This window comes from Lingula anatina, chromosome 1, assembly GCF_051362555.1.
Source record: "Lingula anatina isolate TDL-2025a chromosome 1, LinAna3.0, whole genome shotgun sequence".
NCBI lineage: Eukaryota > Metazoa > Brachiopoda > Lingulata > Lingulida > Lingulidae > Lingula > Lingula anatina.
Genome location: NC_141767.1, coordinates 55,897,632 through 55,908,835, shown reverse-complemented (window position 1 = coordinate 55,908,835; position 11,204 = coordinate 55,897,632). Strand labels below are relative to the sequence as shown.

Below are 11,204 nucleotides of genomic sequence, written 5' to 3'. Positions count from 1 at the left end.
TGAACTGTTTTCCCGCAACACGATTGCGATCAAATGAAGAGTACGCTGGAATCTGTTGTCCGTCGAAATGACGTAATCCATAATGTGGCTCGCTCCTGGCTTAATGTTGAAATATCTACTTTCACGACTGAAAAAAGTTATGAATGATAATTATTTACCGCATTTCCTTTTAAAAAGAAGTATACAAGAAAGAATTTAGGGGTGGGTCTAGAATACCATTTGCTAGGAATTTACGTCAAAATAAATCTGATCTGTAATGAGGTAACATAATTTCATGGTTCTGTTATATTAAGAGCCATGCCCTTGAGGTTGAGGCGTGACATTGGCTCTCACTAGAGTCACCCAGCCCCCTCCTATTTTGCGGTGAGAAGGGACGGGTTCTCTCTCTTTATGACATCCTACGTCTTTCAGTGGACCAGGACTTGGAATTTGGCAAGACGCAAAGAATATGCCGTCCAGTTTGCGAATGTATAAAAAGTAGAAAATGCGAAACACTATTTATAATAATGATGCAAATTGAACTAGAAATGTTATTTAAAATCCATTTATTGTAAGTATAAAAAATCTTTCCCAATATGAGAAAATCCCTGCAAGTTTCAATGAGATAATCTGCCACAAAATTTACCACAAATTGATACATTATATTCTTTTATCCATAATTTACTGTAAATATGAAAAGTAATTTCCCAATATGAGAAAAACCCAGGAAGTATCAAAGGGAGAGTTTGCCTCAAGAAGCACCCCAAGTTGATACATAATGTTCTTTAAATTCATATTATGATAATACAAAATGCAATCCCCCAATACATAAGAAAAAAAAAACTGCAAGTGGCGATGACAACATATGCCATAACAATATGCTGATGCATGATATTCAACTTGGGTGAATGTGATCGTTCTACATGTACCCGAGCAGCACGACGAAAAAGTTGGACCTACCGATTCTACCAGTGACCGTTTGTGCCATATTGTTCAAAACTTTAAAATGCGTAGAAATAGTTGTCCTAATGCAGCAAACAATCTAGGGATTGACTGTATTCTGTCATTTAAAATGATGCCTTTTCATAATAAAGCCAATGTTGCACCATCTATATTTACAAAACTTCGGACACCATATCAATGGCCTCTGTGATGAAAGTACATTTTGTTGCAATACATTGGTGCGTTGAGTGGGGCGGATAGACCTATGACCTACTGAGAACAGTATTCTGAGCGAGGTGTGAGGACGCCTGGGTAAAAAAAGACCCTGAGGCCAAAACTGTAAACTATTACAAAATCACCTCCATCTCCTATTCTACAATAGACGGATGCTGAGCATCCCACGAAAGATATGCGTCGTTGTTAAGAAGCTGAGCAAGTTCTCGGTTATGCGGAGCATAGAATTGTCTAAGCATCTGTCTTGTTTTATTCCACATATCGCCAAGTTTGACAGTGCTTTCTTTTCTGGTATTATGTATGTCCTGCTTTATAATGATCTTCATTTGATCTTCGTGTAATGGAACTGAAAAAATAATGAGGATAAAAAAGAACCCAAAAACACTTAGATTGCACCACTATAGATTCGTAAACTTAGGCAGCGATTGTACATGTATATGTAAATACGCGTAAGTTTGTTAATAATGATGAGGTGCACAATGTCACAATTAAGAAAACTGACTTTTGCACGTGCATTATATCACGTTTACGTTAAAATCAAAACTTATATATCAAATGGGGAAAGTCTGAGCACGTGCTTACCTTCCCAACGTTATAATTGATATAAAACTGATCTAATGTGCCAGTTGGGACACAGGCAAAAATGTGCTTTGCAAATACCAAGCTAAAATTCCACAACCAATGCAATGGACAGAGCATATACTCACGTAGGTTTAAAAATTTGAAAATTTTTTCTATATTTCCTCTTAAATTTTGATGATAGTTGTCTAGTTGAAGGAACAGCATTTGTTTCTTGGGAAAAACACTGAACCAGTCCTTGACGTAGATGTGATAAAGACCTACCCGCAGGCGCACAGGCTGAAACGAGAATAATAACACGATCATTTTGATGAAAGAAAAATTAAAATACGACGTATGACGAATGTCTCATGAAGCTACTAAAAATACATAATTCATTTGCATCTATATCATTTGCGGAGACTTTTGCCTTTCGATTTCAAGAAATATTAATTTATAATGTAAAAATATAAATTTCAATATCTTTTACTACTTTGACATGTTACTAAAGGTAAAACTGGAATACTGATTTCACTTCAAAAAGTCAAGCAAATTTAAACAGCTAATATGAGATTACTATGTAAAAGACACTTTACCAAGTCGTCCATATTAAATTTGGAGTCGTACGCACAACTTCTGAGAGATAGGTGTTCAGTGCATTTTTTGAAGATACCTATTGCTTGAACCACGTACTTATGGAATAAATCTGGTGAAAGGCCATCCTTTCCAAAAAACAGGAAATCTGAATAAAGCCTGGCAAAGGAAAATTATCACTCTGCAATAAGATATTATCATTATCAAACTATCAAATCTATGTAGTTTAAAAAGAGAGAGCACGCACACAAAACACAAACACACAAAGACACCTTAAAATAAGAAGGCATATATTTACATGTCTATAACATATAATCTGCAAACGCAACAAAGTCGTTATAGTTTTGTTGATGTTTGGTAACCCTACCTTTCCACTGGATCTCTGAATATGGCAATAAATTTAGCATTTGGCTGAATATGGCGTATACGGTGCGCTACTATAATGTCTGGCTCTGACTTGCTAGGGTCGTTCCCTGGCCTGCGCTCCCACCCAACGTTATCCCACATGGTAGATGCGCTAGCGTCAACTGGAAAATGTGTAACAAACTAATTACATGATACAGTCCATTTTTAATTTGCTTTTATCTTGAAATTATTAAGTCTATTCAAAGTCTATTCCCTTTTAATGGGTTAATACTTCTACACAATTCTGAAATCAGATTCTAATTCTTTACGTAGGAGTAAACTGAATTTCCTTTCAGAAGATGTATAAAGACTACTATCGACTGTTTCTCTTTAAGCATAATGTCATTTTCACAAAAAATATATATAAACAATTTTAAAGGAATTTGGGGAAAGGTTCGGCAGAATATTACGAGAAACAATTTTTTGAATAATAAAATTTTAACCAATATTTTAATATTAAAATAAAATTTTCTCTGACAACTCGGTACATGTCAGGTAAGGCATATTGTTACAACATAATGGTTCAAAATACCATAAGAATTTTACCTGTTATAATTTGGTTCGCCAAGTTATATCTGTTCAGTCTCTGTTTGCCAACCAGTGCCTGTCTAATGACGTTACTCGGCAAAGAAAACGTGTTTACGTAGCGCTCGAAGGGAACACCAACACCATGTCTATCTTTGTCTGAAATATTAAGTGGATAGTCAGTTAGAAAATGTGAGCCTCATTGGTATATTATAGACTGTTCATCAAATATTAGAATGTCAACCTGAAACATTAGTTAATGTTACAGTGGGTTTATACTTTTTCTGTGATACTTTTGATATTTTTCTGTGATATGTCATGAATTTAGGGGTTTCAGAAATTCACCATATTTGTAGCTAAATAAGAATATTGCCATGAAAACATCTAGAAATAAAACAGAGGAATAAAACATCAAAAACATTATATATACATCGTAACCGAGTCCACCAGTGAGGCTCTTTTTTGGAGCTAATAACACTGGGGTGAGAGATAAGGCGTCGGTAGAGATCAGTTGTTCCGCATTTCGGCATCCCAATCAGGTAAAAATAAGGAAGACATCTGAGCTGCCGTTTGTCGGTTGATTTCCACCAGCAAGGATTTTTTAAGTTTGGTATAAAATCTTGAGGTTCCTGAAAGTACAGTGGACTAATTATATTTAAGCAAAAATGAACTATGAACAAAGCTAACCGTCCAATCAAATCAAGTTTAACACAGATTATACCAAGTTCTAAGTGACAGGGGCAGCTAGTGTATTTTAAATCAAAACGTTAATTTTGTGCGATAAAAGTTTCACCGATGTATTTTTTATAAGTTGTTATTATGGAAATATTTTTCTGAGAATTGATGATTACATGTTTGCACGGTTTGTGCTTCGTAAATTCCACGATCGAATTTTAGTGTTAAAAAATAACTAACTTACGAGAATTCTCAAGTAATTTCTATCGGTCTTTATTGTAACTTGATAAATATTTAATCTTCTGGTTTAAGGTACTTAAAATTCCATTTCATTTAATGTTCACACGCACTTATTTTCTACACAACGAACTGTTACCTCTACTTCTTCCCGTTCGCGTAAGACCATCTAGATAGATAAATAGGAAGAGTTATTGTATGCCCACGTATTTGTGCCTTTGTCGTGACTGTGAGTGTGAAGGGTTAAAGCGAGAACACGATATAGCTTTTCCTTCTTAACACTGAAAACCCTCCCCAACATGCGATTCAGTTGCATAACGATCACGGTGGTACTGGGAGAAAATGAAAATCAGGTGGTTTAACAGCTGGCGTTTCGAGCAAAAACACTTGGGAAAACATTTAAATCTTCTGACTGAACTAACTAGTAGGAAAGAGCTATTTCTATTTCTGCTGTCCAATGGACTCATTGTTTCAAGGTAGTTTCTACAACAGTGGAAATAGTCTATTCTTTATAACCGATTTTGAGACTAAAAGCATTTCCCTGTTTTGAAGACATTCCGGTCATTTTAGAATTGTTTACGGTACATGTAGAAGGTCAGAAGATATATCCTGCTTATACTTGCCAATACGGAAAAAGTCCATGTTATTAGTAACATGTATTTCCCGTACATTTCACAGTAATCAAAATCATGAAAGAAATTCACACCATGATATATTGGTGTGATTTAAACTATCCAAATAATAGGGCTGCATGTAACTTTTCAACACCAAGGCTCTTAATGCTGTGTGCCGATGACATCAAGCACAGAATACGTTAGAAGTGTTAGAAAGATGCTATATTATCTTTAGAATCCATACATGCAATATGTGGTTATATATATACATTCTGGACCTTCTGACCTTAATACAATGCACCTTTGTTTAAGTTCACCTTACCTAATTGCATCCTGACTCGTGAAGGGACACTTAATTCGGACATAGTGAAATCTTTATCACAAAATAATGTGTTTTATGTATATGAGGTTTAAGTGTGGCATTTGAATAGTTCATGTAAGTGGGATACATGTATGTGGGATATTTGCTTTCCAAAATGCTAAATATAGCCGTTTCCGATGCTGAGCACTTTTTATTTCTTCTTGATGTTTAGCCCGCCACTCAGTTTTGATACTGTGCAGTATAGCTGTTTTATACAGTTCTATCATAGGTACTGCATTAGTGTCGGCGTATGAGTTAAGGCCCAACTTTTCAGAATTTTATACAGGAGTCATTCTCCTGAGGCTGCTAACGCATCGAAGAGAACCACAAGTGTATTTTCCTCGTAAGATCATTCTTGAAATCGTCATTCGGTTACCTCCGTGAATTTTCTGGATATTCTTTCGCATGGAAAATCACAAAGTACTCGAGGCCGTTTTCTACTTCAGTTAACTGGGAAAAAATAACTCTAAAACAACACGCTCTTGTGTCATAGGCTCACATTTCATCATCATGTTTAGCGTTAGAGTCGTAAATCATTAAAAAGCATGTTTTCGGCGTTTTATTTCTTGCTTGAAGTCTTTCAGTTGAGTACGTGTGGCACAGAGTGTTACAGACAGGTCGTCTGGAAACCGTCTGATGTTCCGATGCTGTGGACAGTAAATTACAGAGCAGTGCCGTGCACTGTCGACGTTATCAAAAATATCTAGACCACTGAGAAATTTTTATGACTTGGATTGCTTGATACTTTCTCCAGAGTTCACAGACTGTTAACGTTCAGTGAACGTTTGGCTTCAGATAGAACTCCTTGCGCAACCCCATGTTGTGTCTGTTCGATATATATATATATATATACCCCAGTAAGCTACTATACATTAGAGGTTGTTGGACCACAATATATAAATATATACATTATAATGTTGATAAATATATACATTAAATGCAATACAATATTGTATCAGGGAACAGCTCTAATGTACAGTACTAGTGCTTTTCATTTTTAGTGCAGGTCATTCATATCGTCATTGTCATTCCCACATAAATACTGCATTTACGTTAATATAAAACGCTTACTTACGCTTAATTACATGAATGAAACAAATGAAACAAAGACTCACCAGCTCAAATATACTAGGATTATCAAATACAGTTCCATTTTGTAAGGCACCTCTTTCCAGAAACTTGGGTGGAAACTTCCCGACTACCTCTATCGTTCTCGGTGGTATTTGAGCGTATCTATAAGTCACAGTTAAAAAAATACCCAGAGTCAATAATATCCATGGAATAATTTTGCACCATGTTTTGGTAAAAGGAATGAAGATATCAGATTGCAAACACATGAATTCAGCCGTGAATTTGGTGTCGTTCAGTCTTTTACATCCGTTCCAACTTGGGAAGGCAGTCCTGTGTCCAGCACGTGTTCGGTTTAAATCCATATACCCTTCAAAATAAGGGTTGCGGCAAACGCACCCTCCACAGGATAAACGGTACAGATAATTTTCCAAGTATCGCCTTATGTTATGGAATTCGAAATCCGAAATACTATTTACTTAAACTCCACCACTGAGTATGATAACACTATTGTCTCACTATCTAAACCGTCAAAACCAATTACAACGGTTAATTAAATGTGTAGCCTGACGAGGACAGGCTTATTCCCCATGTCTTGCCACTATGTAATCCTATAATTGTTAACAAACAGCTGCAAAGTGAGATTTTTATATAACGCCACCGTAAAGCAACAGGCGTTTCTTGGTGAGGAAGCCAAGGTCGGCTTCATATGTAAATATACACTGAATATAATCTGCAACCAGCTCTTCCCATGATTATAGTACCACCATTGAAACGAGGATCTGAATATCAAACGATGTCAGGACATGTACTGCTACTGAATACAAAAGAACTTTTCACTGTCCCTCAAATAGGTGGATTCTAAGTCTGCCTTATCGTGTTCATCCATAACCTTTCGTGCCAACAGTGTAGTCAAGCTGCGAACAGCTGTAGATACACGTTTCTTAGTCTATAGTGACACCTGGCAGAAAGGATGGTTTGTGTTTCGTCCGCAGACTCTGCCTTTTTTGATGATCTCTTCTGCTATCAAAACGCCGTAGCTCGTACCCAAGTGAAGATGAGGGGCACCGGCAGCGTGCCAAATTGTGGTAACCCACGGTCTAAGAAATGCACTGCTGTTACACACTGTAGTATGTTCGTGCATGAACAGTGAGATGGATATTGAATTAAAAAAGATGAATATTGATTTTAAAAAATTAATCAACTAGCCATCATGTAACATGTTTTATTTTTCCATCATGTAAATTTTATGATGTGCTGTGAAATTGCCCATGTATAGAAAGATTATTTAATCTATTTTGAACTTGGATTTTCACTAAACATTTCAGTTTTCATATCCCCCTAAATAATAGTTAGTTTTATATAAGGTTTAGTGTAGCCTATTCTAGTTGAATCAGTTTTTTTTTTTTTTTTTTTTTTTTTTTAATTATCCCTATATTGATCTTTATTGAGTAGTACATGTACTTTCCCTGCTTTAGTCTAGACATTATATAATGTATATCAAACTGTATATGGTAATCACTCTGCGGATTACTTCTTGTATTTGTATTTGATCATGCCCGGATGTAGGGCGATAGTCAATAAACTTCTGATTCTGATTCAATGTTGCTGATAAACATTACCAGAATGCTATTTACTGAGCCCTCGTGGTCCATTAACGTTAATGGAGCATTACCGTAAACTGGATCGATCTAGCTCAAAGCAATATTACAACATGGACCACAAAATTTCCCAACTTTACACAAGTACTTAAAGTTACGAGGGGCCGTGCCATTCTTTACATTGTCTGCTCCTTAGCCAGAATCCTCGCTGAGATAGATCAATCCTGCTAGAACGGTAACTTCCTATATGAACACAGCCTAAGGTCCATGTCTGATGTAACCTGAATCTGAGGCTGGCAAAAGCCTTTGCTTTCGATGATATTTTTCATATATATTTTGTGATCCATGCAATACGGATTTTAACCTCTGTGAATGGACATGAGTGTGAGTTCCGTAATTAGGAAAATATAGCGGTGTGTATGATTGATGGATCCCAGATAAACCTGCCACTAGCAAATGCCAAACGGTTGTCTTTGACAATCTATTCTACATATCAAGGTAATGCTTGTAAAAAATGTGGAGTGTTGGCCGTTAAAAGGCGTTTAAAAAGTGTGAAGTTGACATTGGCCAATACGAAAAAGTAGCAGGAGCTTTTAATAGCGTGTCTAATTTATCGTCCCACCAAAATTATCTTCGCTTTTTTCTGACAACAGCCTTACTAGTTTATTTAAAGGCATGCAATCGCAACAAAATAACAGAAAACCTGACTTAAGTTTTTTTTTTCCGTACTGTATTTTATACAGTGAACGTTGAGACAAAGACCAGTAGACTGACCGTCTTGAATGAAGCGTCCCTGCAGTGCATGCGCACCGCAGGGTTGGTTTGCGGTTAAATGCACCCATGCCGGACGCAAACTCTGCTTTCGAGTTATATCAGGAGATGTGTGAGTCACCTTCCGACACGATGAACCCAGCCAGATAAATACGCGTCTGAGGAATTACGCTGGAAACAAAATAACATTTAATTTGACTGATTGACATTGAGTACGACAAGTTTAACTCATTTAAAACAGCTGGGAACAGGGTCAAACGTTCAAGTATTTGCCATGCCATAGGAAAAATAAAATACGGTTTAGGAACGAAAATTTTGGTGAAGAGAACAAAAATTATAGCATAGGGTCCATGTGTTTTGCTATCTCTACGCCGACCGTGACACACACTCACACACATACACACACACATACACTGGCTTCTCTCATAAGGACATAAATTTCACTTAATCAGCCTTTACGTTCAAGGTAAGAGCCTTCAAACCTAAACTACGATATAGCGATGATATGATAGAACCAATCACTGACTTCGAAACAAGGGGGGTTATTGAAAGGAGTAGAGTTATTCCCGATGTTGAAGGTTCTCTTCTCCATACATTGCTTTGTGCAATATCATACATATAAACACAAAGCTCTCTGCCATCTTTTGTTCTGACAGAAGATTAAACAATACCCGGATAAATGCCAAGAATTATTCCGACCTGATAATTTCACTGAAGTAAACCTGCAAGTTAAACAAATGCAGCTTCACAGTGACTTAAATCGTCTTGGCATTTGGTAAATGATCCAATAATCAGAAAATATTTGGAAAGCTTTATTCTCCCTTGATTTACATAAGGAATTAGAAAGAATTATCTAATACAGTGATTTTCACTAGGACCCATTATCCATTACCTCCAGATATTCAACCCTTTACACTTTTCTCTTCCAAGACAACTCACCGAAAACTGAATTTTTGGTAAGCTGTCGAAATTACTCAACAGATCCCCTTGTGCAGAGAACGTACCAACGGTGTACGCCGAAGAATAAAACTGATTCCATTCGTATAATAGTCCTCCTTAAGGAATAAGAACTTTATTGATTTACACTATAATATACAAGGTATCATCAAACTACATTAATATATAAGGTTTAATTTAGTACAATCATGGCAAGTTTGATTATTTTCGTTGAAGTACAGGTTTTATATAGGATACAGTACATTCATGAACTTGTGGTCATTCGTCTGTCTGTTTTTTTACAGGGCCATTTCGTACAAAATACACAGACATCTTCTATAAAGGATCCGATGTTGCCAGTTTAAAGTTATATATCATTCTGTCTTGTTGAGGGATTGAATAACGATATGAAATGCCGAACGGCTGGAAAAATAAATATAACATTCTCTGGTTGAACTGAATTTACAAAGCTGTTTATACAACCTGGACCTCGCACCATTGCATAACTACAGTACAGTGCATCACTCGGTGAGCACGCTGCTGAAAATGTGCATGTTTGACATTAATTACGATAAAAGTTTATACGTGTAGTTGAATTACCAAACAGAATTAATTTGAAAATCATTAGGAGTTTTGCCGTGTTATCCGATGATTATTCGATTTTTAAGCGAAAAAATATTAGCGACGCAAAAATGTCGAGTGCATGGGTGCGAACAGTTTCCGATCACTTTGGGTCAATGACATATTGTACGCGAGTTACTACAGTTACACTTGTAATTTCAGCAACTCCTACACGTAGATCTATTTATAATTATTTTAATACAGAGGGTAAACTCGTGGGAAGACAATAGCGAAATTGTTTCGAGACATACTGAACGTTATTAAGTTGATGAGCTACAGACCTTGGCCATGACGTTCCGTCTGAATGCCACCACAGCATATAACAAAGCGTTAATCCTTTTTAGTAATAAGTGAATGGGGTTTCCTTTTATTACAATAACATTATACAATTCTGTTGAGAAAATTGCAATCTGTACCAGTCTCTAGCTCCATTACGGGACTCACTTAAAAACTTGAAACTAATAACTCAATAACGGTTTTATGTATTGTCATTCTGTGAACAGAATTAGAAATGATACACTGTGAAGATTATTAAGGCAAGTGTTAAAAGATAGGAAAGTGGAATTTTTACTGAATAAAGGTCTAACGCTTATTGTGTTCTTTTTATTTTTAATGATTTAAAAATGATTCGGCGTCCAGAATCTATCAAGCTTAATATCTGAATATCAGAGCAAGGACAGAACTGAAAGTTTGGATGAAACAGCATTTAGTATGTTCCAGTCATCAAGCTACAAACCAAACAAACGGCGCATAGAAAGTCCCTTCTAATACCGGGCCAGGGGAAACATACTTGAGAGAGATGGACCTAGAGACGACACCCGTTGAAACGATTTTTGAATGCGATAGTTGTGACTGCTATTTTACTGCTGGTGCATTCCCGAACAAATGTAGGAGATGCGCTGGAATGCGAGCATGGGTCTTAATTTCTGCTTCAGTTTTCAAATGAGTGCGTTTATCATTTTTCTTACAGGTATTATTAATGACCACATTACACTGGAGAACGGATGGAAACTAAAGTCAAAAATTAGTAGAATATGCGTTCATGTGGTAACTTTGTTATGTTAAGTTATTCCAAGCCTTGTG

At 36.4% G+C, this 11,204-nt stretch overlaps 1 protein-coding gene and 1 long non-coding RNA gene across 2 annotated transcripts; one reads left to right on the top strand and one right to left on the bottom strand.

The window, feature by feature from the left end:
- Window positions 1-528: 528 nt before the first annotated feature.
- Window positions 529-6,872, bottom strand: LOC106167071 (carbohydrate sulfotransferase 15). The gene is made up of 7 exons (XM_013545771.2): window positions 6,240-6,872; window positions 3,668-3,866; window positions 3,259-3,396; window positions 2,675-2,834; window positions 2,310-2,466; window positions 1,863-2,013; window positions 529-1,501 (listed from the first exon to the last, which is right to left on the bottom strand). Exons 1-7 carry the CDS (start codon window positions 6,555-6,557, stop codon window positions 1,290-1,292), a joined length of 1,335 nt encoding a protein of 444 aa, XP_013401225.1. The 5' UTR covers window positions 6,558-6,872; the 3' UTR covers window positions 529-1,289.
- Window positions 6,873-7,339: 467 nt separating this feature from the next.
- On the top strand, window positions 7,340-10,714 carry LOC147764806 (uncharacterized). The gene is made up of 2 exons (XR_015332086.1): window positions 7,340-8,291; window positions 9,806-10,714. It is a non-coding gene; the product is annotated as an uncharacterized LOC147764806 (long non-coding RNA).
- The last annotated feature ends 490 nt before the right edge of the window (window positions 10,715-11,204 follow it).

What these genes read in the sequence shown, in the direction of transcription:
- LOC106167071 (XM_013545771.2), bottom strand. Translation starts at nt 6,557, where the DNA reads ATGGATTTAAACCGAACACGTGCTGGACACAGGACTGCCTTCCCAAGT. An exon ending in CTGGTGGACTCGGTTACGAT is followed by an intron (nt 3,397 to 3,667) that starts GTATATATAATG and finishes TTAATATTTCAG; the next exon opens with ACAAAGATAGACATGGTGTT. An exon ending in GGCGAACCAAATTATAACAG is followed by an intron (nt 2,835 to 3,258) that starts GTAAAATTCTTA and finishes CACATTTTCCAG; the next exon opens with TTGACGCTAGCGCATCTACC.